We start from the raw sequence: 22,198 nt of genomic DNA on the forward strand, positions 1-22,198 counted from the left end.
CATTTCTTTCCTTCATCTGTTGCAGTATCTATTTAAATGACAGGGGCTCACTCATGACATGTCCCTTCATCTTCCTCGGGAGGGAGACACATGGACGGATGGATGCATGCCTACAGTAGACTACTGTGAGCTGCCACTTAACAGGAGGTGTGTGGGCGAGTCTGCCCATCTCCCCTTTTAGAAACAGCATTATTTGCTTGTTCTGTAGCAGATATAGCTGGTTTCCTTGCAGCAGGCACATGTGACTATTCCTCCACAAACAATAAAAAAAAAAAAGGAAAAAAAAAGGGCAGCTATCTCAGGCAGCAGACTGGTGGCTTTTCCTGCTCTTTAGCACAGATTCCGCTGTTTATTGTGCGACTCTCCTGACCTGCAGGTCGTAGAGAGCGCGGTCCACGCTGGAGTCACCAAAATCTGTAGGAAATTTTTGTCTTATCGGTAATCTACAGTACAGAACTGTCATTCAAAGAGCCAAAATGAAAGAAAGAGTAACATATAGCACAAATAAATAAATAAATCTTTTATAGTATTTTAGCAAAGATTGTGACCATTTAAAGCTTTACAAATAAATGACAGCTCTCTCCTTTGCCCTGAGGACTGATCAAATCCCCCTCAGGCAAAACCTTTATTTTCTAGGAATCAGACAAAAACAGCACAAACTGAACTGCAAGAAACTTTGTCAAAAAAAGAAGAAAAAAAAGGAAATGTATTTATATTTAGATACAATATATAGACTTAGTAGCACAAAAAAGATGTGCAAAAAGAAAAAGGCACAATACATCATACATTCGTTACCACAACCCCTGATTTTTAAAAGCTGATCAGAACCTTTAAACACTTTTGTTAACATCATTGTTTTGAAGAATAGCAAACGACCGATTTAAGATTTTTCCTTTCCCCTCTCTCCACTGGGTTCTTGTTTTTTGTTTTTTTAAATTCATACACACATGAGGAATCATTCAAATGAACTTTGAAACACTAATTACACTGTTTGCTCAGAGACCTATGCATTCATGACCGTAACAAAGACAAAGGTGGCTCTAACACATAAAGACGATAAAAGCGAACAAGCTACATTATCTTTGCAGCCTCAAATCTTTGTCTTATTGTTAGCCTGAGAAGATTCTGTTATTGAAAACCGATGCTTCTGACAACAGTTTTCCAAATTTTCCTATATTAAATCAATATTTGCTGAACACATAAACACCATTTATTCTCTTTGGAAAAGCCAATTACCGTGGACATGGTCAGATTTGCCCTCACAGGATTGTCATTAACCAAACACACTAGAATACTTTCCTGAAAGTATTTAATCATATAATCTGCCTTGAGAAATAACGGGAAACCGATTACTAAACACAAATCCCAAATTTATGTTGGGCAATTTAAAACAGTGACACGCAACCAAAACAAACAAATATTCAAGAACATTACAAGGGAACACATGAGCAAACCACACATACTGTATACATGTAACACAAGCATAATTAATATTCAAGGCTGATGTGACACAATTCTGAAGCCTGAAGAAAAAAAGAAAAGAGAGAGAGAGCTGGATGCAGAGCTGAAAAGCCAGAAAACATTAATATGGCAGCTCTTTCCAATGGCTGGTCTGAGGTAAAGATTTACATGACAAACGGTGCACGCTGGCTGTTATAGTAACAAAGTTCTGCTTGCGGGAATGGAAAGGAATTGCACTTCCACATATCAGGAAACAAAAGAATAACATACAAGTCTGCGCCCTGATAAAGCTCTTTTGTCAAGACTAGAATCAAGAATCCTAAGAAGTACCAGCTAACAGCTAATGCTAACCCTTACGAGGTGTGTGTCCACCAAAGTGTTTTTCCTGAGCACGAGTGTGTCGTGTATTTACGCTACGCAAAAAATAAAACGACAGCAGCTTGAAGTGGCACTGAGCTTCTTTTCTGTGCTCAACTTTATATAAGTTGTTTAGAGCTGTAAGAGCATATCTACAGATGACAACCAGACAACCACAGTATTGATATAAAAACAGTGCTTGGAGGAACATTTTATTTGTAAACCGGCTACCAGGCACAGTCGTGTATTTGAACCGCTTTGACATAAAATATTGTGTGGCATACTAATAGATCCTCTCACATGGGAAAAACAGAACAAAACAAAAAAGAACCCAAACCTATGTGCCTCTTAAGGGTTCAACTGGGTGCCTGACATTTTCCAAAACATTTGGTGGACACACTTTAGGGCATCAGGAAAAATGGCCAGTCAGAAATGAGAGAGGTAGCTAAAACAATGGCTGGCAGCAGAGGTTCATTAAGTGTAGTAGCTCTGATAGGTGTAAAGGCCTGGACACATAAGCAACTCTACATGGTACTGGTATCCACTAGGCACTGATAAGGCAATTGCAAATCTGTAAACACAGCTAGAATGATGCAGAGGAGGGGAGGCCTTCTGGAAACTGTCTACCTCAGAGAGCCGGAGGAGCGAGAAAGGCCTCTGGTGGTGGGTTGGGTGAGTGCAGCACAGTTTGGCTTGTGACAGAGGCTGGAGGGGTGTAGCACCATCTGTGGCTGTTTTTCAGTGCAGTTTGTTTCCCTCTAGGGACATCTTTTAGAGAGGTGAATGCTGCAATGTATGTTATGTGCGGCTGTTTTCAGTATAGGGTGGGGGAGAGAGTTGTAAACATATTCAAAGTAACATCCTTTAGCTAAAAGAGCTCGCGAGGATCTGCCCCTGCTTGAGTTTCTCAAAGATCAGTCAGCACAAAGGTATCCACACCTGTGAGTGAGTGTGTGTGTGTGTGAGTGTGTATGGGTAAGAATGAATTCACATGTTTATGCTCTCTGCACACTGCATGTGTCATATGACTGAGTGCGTGTGTGGGCTTCCTGTTACCTTTGCATGTGGGAGTGAGAGTGAATACCTGTACAGACATGATTGTCAGTGTTAATAAGATGCAGTGCTTCGATAAGGTGAGGGGGGTGATGGAAGAAGGATTACAACGGGCCAAGACGCCAAGGCTGTTAGTAATCACTTAATGGAGGTTATGGCAGGAAGGAACAAGAGCATGACAAACAGTCTCCTGCCAGGGAATGCAAACCACACACTGAGCCACAGTGTGTACAGTGAAGACTGGGGAAGAGACAAAGAGAGGTCACAGAGGGCATCATTCTGTGAGGAATGGGGGGTTTTTTGGTAGGGAAAAAACAGGAGGTTGGGGGAGCTGGAAATATTTGGTCCAACACCTGCCACTGTGGAATCAAGCTGATGAATTTGCTTTTGTTTTTTTCTTTAAAAAGTAAATAGCTTTTCTTTGCATCTCTGCAGAAGACTAGGTCTCAATATCCTGATGGCCATAGCCGGCCTTTCTCTGTCCAAGATCAAAATTAACCTGAGTCTCATCAGCCAGCATCGTATCGGTGGCTATAAATCAATTCCTCACTGGATAGAATGACTATGATTGGGTTAAAGCCGGGGATCTGCTCTATTGATTGCAGGTAGCAGCGCTCCCTCCTCCACAGCGTGATTCAGTTAGGGTAAAAAAGTGGCACCAAAGGAGCCCGCTTAGCAGTCTTCACAACTGCTGTCATTGTGGGTGTGGTGTTTAAAATCCTTTTCATTCATCCGCAGCGCTGGTTCCTCGCACATCACCCTTTTTGCGAAGCTGTGGGGAAAGGGAGAGAAATAACACGCGTTAGATTTATGCAAGCTAAACACGTAAGGGAGAGTTCAGATGACGGCTTCAGGAGTCGCTGGTTACTGGGAGGGGTTGGACTTCTTTCTATTCATTAAATCTTACTTTTGGCTTTGCAAACCAGTAAAAATACATTACATTTCTTTTTGTAAACTGGAAAAAGGGCAGCTCCAAAAGTCCTTATCAAGCCTCCTGTTTGTCTTCTAGGTAGATAAAAGCATCACTTTCAAATTCTCCCACCCTGAGGCTGATGGCTTTGGAAAGTCAATTAGTGTTAGAATCTGATAGCCGAACACCTTAATGGAACAGTTCAAACCAACACTGGCTCTAAACAGAGGAATAGACAGATCTGATGAAATGGCACGAGGATTCACCCTCCCACTTCTCCATCTTTTCACCCCCCAATCCTCCCTCCCTTTCTCCTCAATCACAGCACAGACTCCTTCTCAACTGCAGAATTCCATTTGTATGTTAATGAGGAAAAAGGAGCCATCTTGAAACCCCCTCGTACACACCCCGTCCTCGCATACCTCCTCCTTCCACACCATCAGCACCCAACCACTATACTTAAAGAGTTCAGATATGACTATTAGTATACAGCTTCCTTAATGCTGGGTTTTTCCATTCACCCAGTGCTGTCTTTGTCTAGAACGTGAAGGGCAGTGACTTGTGTGTAGGCTGTTCTCACCACCACCCAAATGTGACCCTGGTAACCCCTTGAGCTTTGAGGTTCAGGCTTGTTGCCCTGCTTGCCGCAGCCGTCTTTGATTGTACCAACCTGTTTACTTACTCCGAGGGAAAACTGGAAACACATGCTCAGCTGGGCGAGATGTGCGAAGGCAAATCGCAAAAATTCTGCATGCTGGTAGCGAGCCAGGAATGTTTGAGACTGGCCCACTTTGGCCGGTCCAGCCCAGATTCCTCCCTTGTTCTCCTTGTACGGCCAAAAGCTCCCAGACTGATATTTGGAGAAGTTTCAAGAGCAAGGCAGTGGAGAGGTTTAGAGTGAATGCAAGATGCAGAAACTGAAGCCTGTGATTTAGAAGTAGACTATTTTTCTATGGGGATTAACTGGACTGCAGGAACTTCTGTGTACATATATAACTACTTGTGTTAAACTTGTATGCTAGCCTTTCATAGGAGCTCTCAATTTGCAATAAAAGTAGGTTTTATTGCACATGAGCTATCAAATCGAACATTATAGCTCCTTCTTAAAACGAACAAAAGCAGTGGCAGCTCAGTAACCCTAAACGGCCTGGAATACCACAGAAGACAACTAAGAATGGAGGAATTTTTAAAGAAAAGGCCTGTTCACAACATCTAGCTACCTGAGGAGCACTCTTGAGGAGGTTGGCACACCACTGTCGAAGCCTATAATCAAAAAATGCCTTTATTAACATGAATATAGACAGTATGTAGTACAAAGAAGGAATAAGACTAAGATTAGCAAATCATTTGTCAGACATGGTGGAGGCAATGTTATGGCATGGGCTTCTGTGGTTGCCAGCAGAACTGGGTCACTGGGTATTTACTGATGATGTGATTACTGACAGAAGTAGCAGGATGAACACTTGAAAAACACATCTGTACTGCTGAGATTCAGTCAAACACTGTTATCCTGTGTTCAAATCGCACAAAGAGAAACATTACAAAAATGCAACCGAAGATGTTTTTGTGGTGAAGAAATGGATGCTTTTCACCAGTGTTTCCTCTTAGATGACTGCTTTTGGACCTCGAATGTGAAATGGCATGTGCACACACAAGCACAAGCACAGTGGAGTAAAGCCCTTTCTCAACACCGAAGAGCGCAGAGTGAAGTCGCACCATGCCATGAACAGCTGCAATCAGCCAAGCCGTGCTGGCTCGTTCCACTGCACCGCACAGAAAAACTAAAGTCGTCTAAAGTGAGCATCTAACGAAGCTCTGTCAACTTAAAACATGAGACAATATATTAAGACTTTTCACACATAAAAGGTTCCTGCAAGCAGACACTGTTTACTGTGAAGGTCAACCCTGAACTGGATGAGCCATTAAAATGGACAGATGGATGGAATAATAATACGAATGGTTAGGTTATATAAACTACTCCAACTTAGTGATTGGTTGTTAGAAAAATAAAGAAAATGATGCTGAAGTGTGCAAACATGGACACAGAATGTAAACTAATCCCCCAACTATAGAGACTCATGCAGAGTTACGGTTGGGGGATAAAAATACCCTGCACTTGGCAGACATTGTTACACATCACAAGCTGAGGCGAGACCATCATGCACTAGCCATGGGATACACTGGAACACAGGCGGCCTACAGATGACGGTGGAAATGTTTCGGATCATAATTAGCTATATGGCACGATGCGGCACAGCCTTGCCAGGCTAACAGAAACCCCATTAAGATGCTGCCCTACCAGTAACAACAAACAGCAGTACAAAGACCTACACTTGGCCTTGCTACTCCTCTGTAGCCTTTGTACAGAACCATTCTTACGCCTCTGGATAAAAATACAATAAAGGCAATCATAGAAATGGGATTATGAGGAAGAACAAACACTGTTCTCACAGTCATCCGTTTTGTGCTGATTACCAAACAGTTTAAGGAAGTTTAGTAACAAACAAAATGCATACATGAAAAGGAAAAAATATGACGATTGATCTTAAATGTAATATTATTGATATTGAAAATATTGATTTTAAAAAAACAAAACACTAAAAACTATGAGATTTTGAATTCACATATATTAATAAAGGGCCTTTTACTTGTGCACTCGGTAAATAACACCAGGATCCACTCAAAGAAAGTCAGCTAGATCGCACCACTAGGGGTCAAAGACTCCACAGGGAGCCCTTAAGCCACTACATTTACTCCAGCAGTCCTCCGGCTTTATCACATTAGCACACTCTACTTCTAGTGAATGGAAGACAACAGCTGGATAACTAAAATTGGTGTTACACGGATTTTGCACAGCGAATAAGAGAAATTTAACCAAAGAAAGTGCTTAGGGTTGGGAAAGTTTTATTTTCTCTTGCACCAAATCCATCACTTACCAGACTTAAAGTTAAATTTTAACTGTGATTTTCTACTTATACACTCACCTCATCCAGTTCTCTCTGCGTTTCTGCCTCCATACGCCGTATATCATCCATATTTAGCTCCACCCACTTATCAATCCAACAGAAGAGCTGGCGATGGAAGTTTGTGAAGATCCTCTTCTCTTGCTGTGGTAGATAGCAGCAGTCTTGGTTAGGACTGGGTGATGTTTAGCATCAGTCAAGTGTTTATAAGTACATTTGAAACTTGAGAAACTCTAAATACAAATTACTCTACTGTATCCTACTGGCTTAAGTTCCATTTGACTATAGAGCCCCCAAACATTACCTCATCATGTTTGCAGTTACAGCTTGCTTATAATAATTAAGCACTAATTAAGCACTGCCCACCCAGACAGAAGAGGCACAGTATTGCATGCGCAAACTTGCAATACTCTCAATCTAAATATAACTCATGAGCCAACTGTGTAAATGAGTTTTTACGTCTTCTACTATATTTCGTTATCCTGTATTTATACATGTGTAATGCCAATAAAGTTGAATCCTAATCCCAAATATGTCACTAACCTCGTGGATGAAGTTCTCCACTTTGGTCTGCAGGCCCCACCACTTGAACTTGACTGTGACTAATTTGTAGGCACACATCCTTGGGTATTCAGGATTACTATTCAGCTCTTTCTGTTGAGAGGAACAGGGAAAAGAATCCGACTTACAACCCGTCACTATATCAGAATAACGCGCTGCAAAAACTTGACAGAAACTTTCCAATGAGAGAACAGTTGTAAAAGCAGCAGAAGGCATTATTTTTGACAAATCTAAGATTCGTTCATTAATGCATAATGCTTTGGGCATGAAGGTTGCTGAAATAATTATCAACATGAAGATGTGCTGTGCACAGATAAAAGTGCCCTAATCTACAGCACACTTTCTAAATCTATCCGCTGCTTGCACTCTGCCGCGCGCTCTGAAGAAGAGAAGAAGAAAAGAGGCTGGGTGTTGGGAGGGGGGACCACAGCAAAGTGGATAAACTCCAGATGAAGGGACCATTTCTCTGCCTCCACCCTGACAGCGACACCGTTCCCGACAGGCATGTCTTTGTGGCCACAGAAGGCAGATAAAACGGTGCTCACGAAGCGATAAGGGCGCCGCAGTGCAAAGCCGGTTACATTATTAACACCTAGGACCTGCTCGCCCCCAGAACACACACACTCTCCCTCTGAGAACACCTGTTTAATTAATCACTTCATTCTGGCTCGGCATTCCAAAAAGAAAATGCCACAGACCCGCCTCAATCGCCCTCATCCCACTGCCGTTTGATGCTACGATCATGGAGAAGCGTGAGAGAAGGGAAATGAGAAACATTTCTAAATTTGCAGTGGGTTTAGAAAAGTTGTCATCGCTAAAGGAGAACTTCACATGAAACGGATTCTACATCAAAACACTTACGGTGACATTTCTTCTCTCCCTCTCTGTGCCCCACTCAAAGGAGCAGAAGTTTTCAGAAATACAAAGGGTACCGATATGCAAGCATGTGTGCATGCAGAGATAGACAAGAGTTTTATTGCTCTGAGAAGCTGGCAGAAATTGTGCCTCTGTTGTCACATAACTACTTTCTCCCCCCACCTTTTCAAAAACAGTCTTTTTCCATGTCCACAGCGGACGGGAAAGTGATCTAATTAAAAACACAAAATAAAAGTTGTGCTTCTTTATTCATACTTTTTAAAGCTGTTTGGCTGCCTTTGTTCTGCAAAAATTCTTGAAGCAGAGGAAAGTTTCCCATGGTGAACTTTGAGGGCTCCACTGCAGAATAGAAATCCTCTGTGCTCCAACAGCGAACAGGACCCGGTCGTGTGGCTCCGGGGTACGGCGGGGTTTACAGGCGAAAGCAACATAACTACTGACAAAGTTTCTCTGTGGATGAGCCAGAGGTGGGACCAAGTCATTGTTTTGCAAGTCTCAAGTAAGTCTCAAGTCTTTATCCTCAAGTCTCAAGTCAAGTCTCAAGTAATGTCAGGCAAGTCAGAGTCGAGTCTCAAGTCACTGGTGTAAAAGTCCGAGTCAAGTCACAAGTCTGAAACTTTGAATTTCAAGTCCTTTCGAGTCTTTAAAAAAAAAAACAACGAAAAAATAATGTTGCAGTTATGCTAAATGTAAATATTAGACCATGTAATTTTAAAATCTGTGTTTTTCTCAACACATGACAAAATAGTGAACTTAGAAAATATACACAAATTGTGAAATTGCACCTCTTTAAAATGCAGCTCAATTAAACCTAGCTCCAAGAATAATTTTCACCGACAGTTCTGAGATAAGCTGCATGTTATTCTTGGATGCGGTTGTAGGACCAGCTTTAAAATCGCATGACAAAAATATACACATTAAAAAAAACTGTATCACCAACGTAGCCTGGACAACATTTGCTAGTTAGATGAAGTCAGCTATCTCATCGTAGCATATTTATATGCATATTTATAATCATACGCTTCTTGGAGTGAGTGCATACACTCGTGAAGTTTAGTAACTTCAGGTCACTGCAACAAGCCCAGGTACAGTTTACCGACGGATGGGTACAGGACCTTGAACTGCACCGTGTAGAACGAAAGACCATCGTACGTATCATAAGTTTACCAGTCTCACAAATCGTCGTCATAAATACACATTCCTTAACCGTTTATTAATAGGACCTTTGAGCTCAACGGTAGTTAATTAGTAGTGGAAATAATTTCTGGTAGCATCACAGAAATGTAGCAGTGACAATAATACTGTATGCTGTAATCGTACTGGACAATTAGTGATACAAAAAACTGTTTTATCCTGTGAATAAAAGTATATGTTTTTGTCAGTGTACCATAATAACAGAAGCGAAACGCAATATTGTGTCAGGACAATTCACTATTTATGCACAATAAATAAAGGAGCATAGCGCGACAATTTCTGTTCAGCGCCAGACTTGCTTGTAACCTATATCACCAATTATGTTATGAAAATGACGTATTAACTACTAAAAAACACTGACCTTCGTGTAAATGCTTGGAGCAGACTAACCTGTGAGCTGGAGTGTTCTGGGACGTTATATTTGATCTTTGAATGGCTGCAATCCAGGCCATCCGTTGCGTCTTTGTTACTTCGGAAACATGGCTTGAACAATTTCTCTTCAACGACGTAATCCGATAACAACCGATCTCTTTACCCGTCGGCTTCCCGTGGCTGTCATGCGACCGGCTATTGCAGTTAATAATACAACAGCTTCTTGACATTTTTGTGTTTCTTTTTATCACTGTATAACTGATTTTAATTGAAAGCCTGCGTGCGCTAGTACCGCTTGCCACGAGTTCCCAGAATCCTTTGCGGTTCTACCCGTGAATGACGTCACATTTTCAATCTCTATATAATATGCATGTTAGATTTTATATTTGGGGTAAAATATCAAGTCTTTTCAAGTAAACCGGTTCAAGTCCAATTAAAGTCCCAAGTCATTGGTGTAAAAGTCCAAGTCAAGTCACAAGTCTTAGAACATTTTTTCAAGTCAAGTCTAAAGTCATAAAATTAATGACTCGAGTCTGACTCGAGTCCAAGTCATGTGACTCGAGTCCACACCTCTGGGATGAGCTACTTTTTGACTTTTTACCCCTTATCAAAATATGTCCCTCTTTATACAGAACTGCTGTTTGCCAATTTAGACTCTGAGTCCACAAACGGACACTTTACTTCCAGCTGTGGACGAAGCCTGAGTGTTCTTGCAGCTCTGTAAGTTACCTGTAAAAGACTTTTAATGCCTAGATCTCATCACATAAACCTGCTATATAAACCTGCTGCAGGCACATCCACACAAAACACAATCTTTGGCTGACCCAATATGTCCAAGCTGCACTTAGACTTTGGAGATCAAAACATTGCAGCAACTACATACAATGCACATGACTGTACAAAGTCATGAAATATAGAAGCAAAATCCATGAGAGCAAGACTACTAATCCAGGTCTTGATTAGGGATGGGTATCGTTTAGGTTTTATCCGATACCGGTGCCAAATCAGTACCTTTGAAACGGTGCCGGTGCTCAAACCGGTGCTTAAAGAATGGAGAACACAAACTTTGTCCAAAAACCTCTCATGTTCAGCTGGTTTTTTGTAAAAAGATAACAATGTGTGCCTTTTCTGCAGCTATGGGGCATATATGGCATCACTCTTGGCTGGAAGCAGTGCTTAATCAATGGAAAAAACACAAACTTTGTCCAAAACCTCTCATGTTTAACTGTTTTCCACTTTTTCTTTGGTCATTTTAGCCTTTTTGGCCAGGGTGAAGGGAGTATCTGCCATCAAACAAGAAGACAGCCGCATGTAGCTATGATGATGTTTGCTAGTTCACCTTACATTCACCTATTACATGCATTAATGTAATAACGTGGTTAGCCTACTCAACGTAAATTACACACTAACAACATTAAGCTACTCACGCAGAGAAGAACGGCTGCTGCTGCCATCATCATCCTCATCATTTCTGCTACACTGGCAGGGCTAGGGGCCAGGACTCTCCTCTTCGGGTTTTTTGGGGGATATTGCTAACTCCGGGTCAGATAACAGGCAACCCACGCACAGTAGATGCGCTCGGTGTGAGGTCTCGCAGCAAGCTATCATACGGCGCATTTCTGGGCTTTTTAAAAAAACGCTATGCGTCGCCAGCTGTTTCATCGGATTTGAGGTGTTACCTCCTTTGACAGTATCACAGTATCAGCTTAAAGCACTTGTTGCAGGCTGCTGAGTTTGCATCTTTTGCTGTGAAGTACAGCCAGACTTTTGACCGCTTCGCCTTGGGCATTTTTAATCCGTAGCTCTGCATAAAAGAACGCACGTACCTGGACCTGCCTACTATCCTCGGAAACGTAAAATTATTGGCTAGAAGTGAATCACAGCTCAGGAAAAAAAGCACCGAAATGTTCGCTGCTTTTTGGTCTGGTTACTACCGTTTATGTCAGATGGCACCGGACACCGGTACCCATCCCTAGTCTTGATGGCCAGATATATACCCATTTTCCTATAACTTGGCAAATGGGTCAAATGTTTGCCTCCGTTGTTGTTTTTTTTTTTTTTTTTTTTTTTAAAAGCACCCTGTGGCCTAAGGCCGTGTTCAAAACTCTTAGATGCATCGCATTTCATTTAAAAAAACGAAAGCAAGAAAGAAAGAAAAATCCACTTCTGCTGTATTTACATTGAGCATCCACACTAATTTGCCTTTTTAGGGCTCCCAGAGAGGAAACTTTTGTCAAAACTGCCAACCCCAAGAGGGCTGAAATAGTTGACACAGATATTAGCATTCATCGCCTAATTGAGTTTGATTGGTAACTACATGCTACCTTGGATTTATACCACCCAAACATGTGATCCTTTGTCAGAAGAAAGTCAAAGAAATAAGAAAGAAAAAGCCCTTATTGTCTATGTAAGCAGCCACTGTGCAGTTGAAGTCTGTATTTTATCAAATGATTATTTCTGAACTGGTGCTGAAACAGTCACATGGATGTAGACCATTTTCAGTTAAAAATATATGTAGTTTACAACAGCATTACCTTCCAGTTGGGACCAAGAGGTCCTCTCCCAGTCTTGACAGACTTGAAAATGGCAGGATCCTCATCTTCCTTGTAGTCCTACAATGAAACTTTCAGTTACTTTCATTAGTAGAATATATAGCACAGAATATTTAACAAAGCTGAGGCAAGCTTATTTATGAATACTGGTATTTGTTTCATCTTGCAACAAGAGCCAAGAAATCAGCAGGATTTTACCCCAATTTAAAAAAAAACAAAAACATAGACACCGTTTTTAAATGAAAAGATGGAAATGTGGGACAACTATTCAACGACGAGAGTAAGGGAACAAAGAGCAGAAACAGCTTAGCTACAAGAAAAGTCAGAAGAGGGCTTCTCCCTTTTCACAAATCCTTCCATCTCTGCAGATAATGTCACAAAGCAGGACTAGAACACAGCTGTGCTCACAAGTGGCTTGAAGATAAGACCGATCTGTGTATGGGGGCTCTGACACTTGTTTAATTAGGGTGAGGATGCCAGTTAACATAAGTGAATGTACTTGCATCTACCTGATGTGTGCTGATGAGGATTTGTGCTGCTTATTTAAGTTTGTATGTCTGCAGCTCCAACTGCAAAATAACCTTTTACCCCATATACAGTATCCAATTCAAAAGGTCATGTCCTGCCAACATATTCTGGTGAACTAAGCACTTTTGCCCTTTAATTTTTTCCCCCAATGCACCAAGATCTTTTTGTATTAAAGGGTATAGTAAAATGTAGAGGGATACTGAGCACACGTGACGAGCACGAAAAACTTAACAGACCTGACTTTCTCATAAAAAAATAAAAATAAAAATAAAAAAAAAGACAAGAGAAATAATAATACAAATAAATGAAATGGCTTTAAAATTATCAACAGCTCAAGGGCCCAGCAATTTTAAATAAATCATGATGCGCCTGAAGCTAAAAGCTACTTTTTCAGGGCTACTATCCAACAGGAGGGTGCCAAACGTGTGGAAAGAAATAAAAACGCACCACTAAAAAACACACACACAAACACACACACACACACACACACACTCTCTCTAATTTGGGTGTTTTAATGCTGAGAGCTCCATCACTATAACAATACACTGTGCTGCACTAATGAGGTCTGTGAATCGATGTGCCGTGGTACGCGAAAAGAAGCCATTTCTAAAAGAGTGTGTATTAGACTGCAAGTGTGTTTACGTCGAGTGTGTGTTTGTCTAGTTCCGGCACACGCAGCACTGTGAACCTTAATTACACTAACAAACTCATCTGTGCTGGCGGTACGCCCCAGAGCCTGCAGTCATGCCCGAGGCTGAGGGCTGATAGGGCCCTCAGACACAACACACTCCTCCAGCAAGGCAAACACGTCCGCCTCGTTAACTACCCACCGCAAACAAACATGTACACACACAGAAACTAGGGCTTCTCGGCCAAATAGCCACATGTATGCTTGCACGCATACCGGCAGTCACATTGAAATGAGGCAATGTGATGTCAAATAAGAGCAATAACCTGCAACATCTTCAAATATGATTTCAGAGATTCCAAGCAGTATTCAAATCTTTAATTTATCCTCAACTGGTATGTGTACGTTTTTAAATACAAAGATCTCTCCAGTCAGCTGGCTGTATTGGGACACACTCCTGAAATCAACTATTTTTAATGCACTGTGTTATTACAGCACAGCAAACACATTTTCAAACGGTGCAAAGAAACAGACCACAAAAAACACAAGTAAACAAAACAAAACTAAGAAGTAACATAGCCCAATAAAGCAGAACAGTCAGCCAAGTACACGACAGCCCAGAGAGCAATTAATGTTCTGTGTCTTTATAAAGAAATACAAAGAGAGACTGGGGGAAAACTCACAGACAAACCAAACCAAAATAAAAAAATACCAAGGAGATGGGCTGGACCTGATGCCAACTTCAGTAAAATATTTATAAAATGGGTCAGGATTGACTAAAGGTTTATGAAGATTGCCAAAGATTCTCTTCACTTGCAATGCTCTACTTATCGTCGATGCCACGAGCACAGGCAGCTTTTTCAGCTCCATGAATGCATAATCATACCTGAAAAATCAAGTATGTTGCTGTAAGAACAACATACACAACTGTTTTGAAGCTCATGACAGCCTGTAAATAAAATCCAAATGTTGAGTTAAGTACTAAAAAATGTGCTCCAGTCTCTCTCGTGCTTTTTAAAGTGGTGCCTGGCTGACATATGACTTGGTGAGTTACAAATCTGAGATATCTGCGAATAGTTTTTTCCTCACAGACACACAAAACATCAACATACACATTAAGTAAAGTGACTCTAAACTAGTCGTAGGTCTAAATGTAAATGATTGTCTGTGGCTCTGTGTTAGCACCATGGCCCTGAAGCAATTTTTAGGAGGGAAGAAGAAGGGGAAAAAAAAAGGATGGATAAGCACTGTTTGTGAACCTGGAAAACTAAAAAATATATAGACACAATATCCTTATTTTTATTATCTAAAACTGAGGATATTGTATGACTACAATAGGCTTTGATAGACGCGTTTATTGTGATTCTGGATGTCTACAAGACTAAGTCAAGTACTTTCAACAAGTTTTTTGTTTTTTGGGGTTTTTTTTACTGTAAAATCTGTAATGATTTTGCCAAACCTATTCCTGACATATGCCTGCCAAACAATAATAATTTTAAAAAAACCCTAAAACTAAAAGTGAAATTAATATAAACTACACACATTTTCAAACAATAAAAACAAAATTGAAACGAGAAACACACTTTGGAAACTAAAGCTAAAGCCCAGCAAAAAAGTAGAAGAAAAAAAAAATCATTGTGAATAAACAGCTTAGCAGGAGCTAGAAGATACTGAATTCTAATCTGTCTAACAGTCATTATAATTTTCAAAATATTTTATTAGCCTCCCTGAAACTGTAGTAATAGTCAGTGAATATGCACAGACACATTAAGTGCTACTTCTTCTTTAACTAGGACATCCGGTTGATTACCAGTTTATATTAACTGAAAAAAACAAAACAAAACAGAAAAACAGATGCACACAGCTCTGCTTGTGTTAAAGCCTTGATCACATCTTGTGAGTCCACTAGGGTCCACTCAGGTCCTAGTGATCAGTTGTTTATGATACAGAGCACAGTGTCTGCATATCTGCCAGTTTTTCCTGTCCGCTGTGGATTTACACTACAATGCACCAACTACAAGTACACCCCAAGTGGCGGACTTCAAAGAATGACTACTTGGCTGTCAGGACTTTGGCTGTCTGTGTCCGTAGCTGAGAATAATCAATGCTTAAGAGCAAGACAAAGTTGAGCAGAGAAACCACATGCTGTGACAACATGTGATTTATATGGACGGCGTGATTTCTGACCAAACCAAGAGCAAATCTTTACTACATAAACTAAACCGATTTAGCCAAAAGATTGTTCCCTGAAACTCCACAGATGAAACGACCATGTGTCAGTTAGCTCGTCTGTATTGTTTTCATGAATTAAACTCTGACTCTAACAGTTTGAGAGTGCTATATAGGCAAGAGAAAGGATCGCACAAACACCGTTTATTCTGGATTTTAAATTGGACTGCAGTAATATCACACCAGAGAAACGTGCAGTAAGTCATAAGTCACACAGACTGCTCAGTAGTAACAAAATGCTCTTTCAGCTACTTTCAGATATGTATGCAATTCAATAAATTGGTTAGACGAGAATAGAAAGAAAGTGCTGTTTCATTTCATCAGTGTTATTCATCTGCATCCCTATTACATAGGAAAGGCTAGATGTCGTTTTTCTCTCTCCCTGGAAAACGCATATATATTCAAATTAAATCATAAACAGAGCCATAAAACACCTGCTTACGAAACATTCTCATGACAAAGAACTGTAATAATCAAAGTTGTCCACATGAAGGCGCCATACTGTGTATGAAGCTACTTACAGCATGGGCCACTTGACTTCTGTCTGCAATGTCAATGGGCACCACCGTTACATTCTTCCACGTGGAACTGTCTAGTTTGTGCACCTGAGCAAATACAAAAAGATATGTTAGAAAATAAAACTCATGATTCATACTAGACATCCGTTTGCTTTGATGTCCTCACATTTTCTTGCGTTCCAAGGTCTGGTTTGTGCCATGTCTCAATTTTAATGAAGAAATTATCTTTCATATATTCATTCTAGAATAAAGAGAAAGAAGAAACATAATGAAGAAAAAAAAAATTATGTAATTCTTTTCTTATTAACTTTAATCTTAGCTAATAAAACCCATTTAGGGTTACATACCGTCACAACTGTTCCAGGTTAAGCATGAAGGAAAAAAGGGGGGGAAGAAAGACAAGACATGTTAATTTAAAAGTGAGAAGAAGAGTTTCAAGGCAAACCTAAACTAAGTGGTGCTGGGAAGGGGACTCACTGGTTCTGCAGTAGGGGTAGGCATTCCAAGCCTTTTCATGGAAAATCAGGGCACCTTCAGGAGCTAGGAGTCTCACAAATCCTGGGACTTTACTGTAGGGTGTGGTGGAGGGTAGGAGGTACAGGTAAGAGAAAGGAAGGAGGAAGACTTATCACCTATTTTTTCTATAGCAAAGATTGCACAGTTAGCAACTGAACTGAAAATGCTTCACAGATAAGACAACACTGACACTGCCTGGTAGCACTGCACTATTACACTATAAGAAAGAATCAATGAAGCCAATAGTGGAGTTCTAAAAAACAAGAAATACAAAGGAAAGCACATACCTCTTTAGGTGGTAAATTTTGTGTGTGTACTGTCCTTTTTCTCCATCTTTTTCATATGGCTCATTCTTGAGTACCTCAATGCCCTCACCACCACCCGTCTCATTTTTACTCGCTTCAGCCACAGAAAACAGCTGCCCCACTTGATACTGCAAGACAAACATCATAATATAAAAACATGATGCTAGACAGTAGATTTAAGTACTTTTTACTGTGACATACATCTAAATCATAAACCAATTCTTTCTCTTCCTAACATTTTGAAAGTTTCCATCTAATAAAATGATATAGGCTTATTGTGAACACAGCAACGCTTTTTAACCAAACAGTAATCAATGTACATTACTCCTGAGAGCTCAAGGGCAACACAGGAAATCTAAAACTGTCAGAAAAGTAAATCAAATATTTTATATGGATGACATTTTTTTAATTCATTCATTTCTCTCTGTCTGTCCCATACAGTGAAATTGTAGGAACAGAACCCAACCCATGACCTGTTTTGTAAAACTGTGCAAAAAAAAGTAACCATAAAATTCTTAAGCTCTATTATTGTCCTGCTGCCACTCTAGTGTAGGTTAGATTTCTATAACGTGCAGAGAAAACTTGCTGAAGAGCTAAATGTTTAAGCCAGCTTTTTCAGTTCTGCTGCTGTGTTCCCCAATTCCACCATCTTAAAGCTAAATTAACTTACTTATGATGTTTGAACATCAAACAGCAGAAGAAGAGAATGACTAATAATCAGCTACCATAAGTCTTGTTAACATTTCTTCCACAAAGACAAGAATTACTTTTCAAATATTTTGAATTTGGATATGCAGCACTAATTGCCAAGAGATTGTATCCCAGCAGCTGGCTGAAAGTCTGGGATTTATTACAGAAATGTCTCTAAACACAGAGAACGATTGCTGGCTCAAACAAACAACATCTGCAAAATTAAGCTTTTTCTTGGTTTTAGCAGCCAGCAGCCAAAACAACAGAAATGATACAACACTGCCATGTCTTTATTATCAGCGAGTGGAAAAGAACTGTCTTAAACAAAAGGCACATGTCAGAGACTTGCAACATTTCCTTTTGGCCACGCCACAGTGACACATTAAAGCCCAAAAAAGGAACTGAGGGTTGACTCAGTCTAAACAGTCAGACTAACTGAGGATGGACTTTTTTTCAAGCATCAATATGGGCTCGTTTACAACCACACAAACAGTACAGGCACTATAGAAAAGAAACTACATATTTGTAAGTATGAAGAAGTGCATTTCATATCCTTTAACATTATTATGACTTTTTCCTTATTTAGTTATTATTAATTTATTGTAACTTTTTATGGCTGTTAATGTCATTATTTTGTTATTGTCAACATGATTATGTGTCAACGGCATCAACAAAGAAAATATAAGCAGACTTGACAAAAAGTTAATCATTTACAACATCTTAATAGCATAACAAGCTATTAAGCCACTTACTCACCTCTTCGACACTACAGGGTAAAACCACACGGCTGCAAAAGAGAGAAACATATGATGAGTAACTTTTATAAAGCACGCATTTCTCAAATCCGCTGTTTCATATTAGACAATTTCATGAGATAAACTATCATTCCACATCAATCTAAAGCAGCGACCCATATATGAGAAGGAGTATTCTTCTAGACGTATGCTGACATTTGTATTTTTAAGAGTGAGTTAGAGCACATACTAATAGGACAAAAAAAGAAAACACTGCAGATGCATGTGCCATAAATAATACAGTAATAATACATCCTAAAACAATAAAACTGACTCTGGAGCCTGAAATGTCTCTACATCTTGGCAGTAAAGCCTGTATAGCCTTTGTTATTGAGATTATTTATAAAAAGGTTCAGTCTCTAAATATTACTCATTACCATGCCAAATCAGCATGCACATTTACTCACGCCTTATATTATTGTCTGTATTCACAATGAATGCAACATGACAATTGCCTGTCAGGTCACACAGTATGCAGAAAAGTCCAGAAGAAGCAATGAGAACATAACTACAGGGACTCCAGATTACAAAACCAGAAGAACCACGATGACACACAGAGACCTGCTCACTGCCAGGAACAGGAAGACACTCAAAGTTACTCTTCCTGAGGGAAAAATACTTCTAGAACCACCCATAGTGACATACTGCTGACATCAGCAAGATGAGAGGAACCTATTACTAGACCTGGTTGAAAAAGTTAGAGCTGAATTAAGACAAAACTTTATGGGACTACAGAAAGTTTATTTTGTTGTTGTTGTTTGTTTGTTTTTTAATAATGTGAGTTAGGTGGGGCCAGAAATACAGTGAGCTTAGCCGAAGCAGTTTAATTAAGAAGACAAAACAGATCTGAATCTATTATTCAAGATTTCTAACCATTAAAGACCATCCCTGGTCAAACAAGGCTGAACTAAATGTCATCCACCATCAGATGTTTTGTTTCAATGCTGCTAGGACTTGTAATTAGTGACGTTTAAGTTTGAAGCAAACAAAATGTGCAGGCAACATCAGAAGATGTCAAATTTATCAAACCATGTGAGCCTGAGTGCAGTGAGTGATTGTGGGGTGTTAGGGATGCGGGAACAGTCTTCCTTCACTCCTGTAGGCCAGTAAGTGGCCACATGCAATAGTGCAGGTAGTGCTAATTCAGACTTCCAGTGCTTCTTTTTGCTTACCACACAGGGACTTTCATGGAATTAGGGCGCCACAGTGCTGAGGTGCATGCTGGCAGCAATACTGTGTTATATTTAAGGAATAAGACAATGTTGTAACAAGGTTTTTACGTAAGTCAAATCTAAGTCAATCCTTATTTTCAGAATTCCCGTGCGATGCAAAACATGACCCATTCACATCCTCCATCTACCCATTTATATTCACTTTCTTTATCTCTAAAAACGTTTAAGTGTTCAGTCTTCCTGCCTTGAACCCAATTCATTTGGTAAGATGTGAAGTAAGAAGCCTGCTTACATATTCAGCCTAACCCAAGGATAGCGGTTTTACAAATGGAAACTGAAATCTTTTATGCAATTTCAAAACCCAAAAGGCTAAGGCTAACAGCTGCTAGCTTCGTCTTTACTACATGCAAAATGATTGATGCTTGAAACAGACAGGAGTGAACAAACTACCAATTCGTTAAGTAATCAAAATGTGTTATGCTGGGGTGATTAGCTGGCGCCGACAGTTTCTGAGTCAATACTGCAAAGACAGCGAGAACTTACAGCTTCCAGTTAACTTCCCCTCAGGTTAGGCAGTTAGCTAAATTAGCGTTAGCAACTCGGGTGCCAATTCGAGGCTTTGAAAAAGAAAATGTCTGCGCTTTAAAACCACATAACAAAAACCGCAGATTGAAGCGTTTAGAAGCCATCAGCTTGGCGATAACATATGAGAAACTACAGGAAACCAGCAGCTGTCAGAGAATGACAATCTGCTGTCAAAGCCGGTAGGCCAGAGACGCTCTTGGCCAATCCCATCCTCCCCTCGTGTGCCTGACGCTGACCCCGAGACAAGATGAAAAGTTTGCATCAGCGCACAGGGACTGAAAAAAACTGCCGTGAGTGCACGGATCTATACTAACCTATAGAGTGCTTTCAGAAATAATAAGAAAAGTACAGTTTAAACAGAAACCCCGCACTTACTACTCCTTGATGAGAACCATCTTAACTTCTTCCTCTCAGTAGTGCCCAGCTACCACTAACTGACGTCATGGGCTACTAAGTGAGGCGGCAGGTCCCTCCTTCTGCAGCGGTGATTTGCGGAATGACGGAGAGGTGGGCCTAACGATTGGCATCATCCAATGAAATCTCTCTTTGGTGACTTTAAACCCACCCACTGTATTTGAGGATGGATTACTTAGAATCCGTTATTCCACACTTGAACGCGTAAAAAATATATAAATATACTAAATATACTAAATATATAATATATTAATAATTTAAAAAGTTGAGCATGTGGTTCCATTAATCTATAAATCTGTAAATAATAATTACTCCATATTTAATTAAAGACGGTACAAAGACACAAACACTGAAACCGAAATGTAATTTTCTTTTGTTGTTACTGAAATAAGCAAGGTATTCCCTGAAAAAGATGACTGGATAGTAGCTTATGTTATCCCAAAACCTATATATACTGTGTAGGATTAGGTGTGCAAGTTACCCATGTCTTGTGCATCAGTCCATATTTTTCCATATTTGTTGCACCATATTTGTTTCAGGTCATCAAACAAATTGTAATATTTAACAGAGAAGTAAATATAAACTGCAGTATTTAAATGATAATTTCATTTAAAAGCTACTATACCTATCAGGCCCTGTTAATAACCAGACCTGGGTGTGACTAGTTTAACTGGACTAGCTTTCCAAAAACATAAACACAACCCAAAAAAAAAAACCCATAGAAGTTTGACAAACATACAAAAAGAAACCCCCGTAAAGGGCAAAAAGTGTCAGGGCACTGTCTGTGACCCAGTGTTTTCTAGTTCTGGACATCATGCTATTTGCTTTTGAATATTCATTGCGATTCTTAGGTTCATGGTTATTCTTTCATCATGTTTTAAGTTTGTTTCCGTTAGCCTTCAGTTCTTAGCAATCTTAGTTCTCTCTCAGTGTCTAATCTTCTTCTGTGTTTAGTCAGTCTTTGTCGCCGTGTTTACTCGTGTCTCCCCAGTCACTGTGTCAAGCTTGCGTCTGTTGTTTCCTGTCCTATTTTGATAGTCTCCTGTCCTGTATCCAATGTGTTCACTTTGTTCAATCTGATTTGTTCCTCCTGTGTTGTCCAGCTGCCTCTACTTCCCTGATCATCCTTTTGTGTATTTATTGTGTGAGTTTCCTTTTGTCCCTCGTTATATCATCTGTTCATCTAAGCTCATGTTTCTGATCTCGGTTTCCATGTTTCAGGTTTTCACATTCCAGGTATCTAGTGTTTAGTATATACCTTCCTCCAGTTTAGCATTGTTAGTTTAAGCTTAGTCCCCGTCCATCTTTCTTTTTAATTTTTTTGTACAGCCAAAAATAAACTGTTTGCTTTTCGTTAAGTCCAGTTCCGTCTCCTTAGTCTGTATTTGCGTCTGCTCTCTCTACTCCAGAGGATCTGACGTGACAAAAAGAGGGCAAATATTTTTCTCATTATATTGTTCATATTACTTTCAGCTTTAGCCATGTTATATTTGTACTATATTCAAGTAAATATAAGATTT

At 39.9% G+C, this 22,198-nt stretch overlaps 1 protein-coding gene across 2 annotated transcripts; it reads right to left on the reverse strand.

Moving 5' to 3' along the window:
• Positions 1–579: 579 nt before the first annotated feature.
• Positions 580–20,728, reverse strand: LOC309718443 (phosphatidylinositol transfer protein beta isoform). Of its 2 annotated transcripts, XM_082553678.1 has the most exons (11): positions 20,640–20,728; positions 18,470–18,500; positions 17,006–17,151; positions 16,680–16,771; positions 16,550–16,557; positions 16,369–16,443; positions 16,206–16,289; positions 12,282–12,359; positions 7,288–7,398; positions 6,766–6,888; positions 580–3,643 (listed from the first exon to the last, which is right to left on the reverse strand). In XM_082553678.1, the coding sequence occupies exons 1-11, from the start codon at positions 20,657–20,659 to the stop codon at positions 3,596–3,598; spliced, it is 816 nt and encodes a 271-aa protein (XP_082409804.1). In that variant the 5' UTR covers positions 20,660–20,728; the 3' UTR covers positions 580–3,595. The 2 variants fall into 2 exon arrangements, with proteins under 2 accessions (XP_082409804.1, XP_082409803.1); XM_082553677.1 differs by lacking the exons at positions 580–3,643; positions 16,550–16,557; positions 16,680–16,771; ... (1 more) ...; positions 18,470–18,500; positions 20,640–20,728 and adding exons at positions 3,650–4,631; positions 5,002–5,044 and having other exon boundaries at positions 16,369–16,464.
• Positions 20,729–22,198: the final 1,470 nt, after the last annotated feature.

The sequence above is a fragment of the Aulonocara stuartgranti genome (genome assembly GCF_965226115.1).
Source record: "Aulonocara stuartgranti genome assembly, chromosome: 12".
NCBI classification, from domain to species: Eukaryota; Metazoa; Chordata; class Actinopteri; order Cichliformes; family Cichlidae; genus Aulonocara; species Aulonocara stuartgranti.

Excerpts from the sequence above, each read along its gene's own strand:
- LOC309718443 (XM_082553678.1), bottom strand. The coding sequence starts at position 20,659 with ATGGTTCTCATCAAGGAGTA. Across the intron at positions 16,290-16,368 it reads ACCTTGGAACGCAAGAAAAT|GTGCACAAACTAGACAGTTC; the intron begins GTGAGGACATCA and ends GTATTTGCTCAG. Across the intron at positions 7,399-12,281 it reads CTCTTGGTCCCAACTGGAAG|AAAGAGCTGAATAGTAATCC; the intron begins GTAATGCTGTTG and ends TCCTCTCAACAG.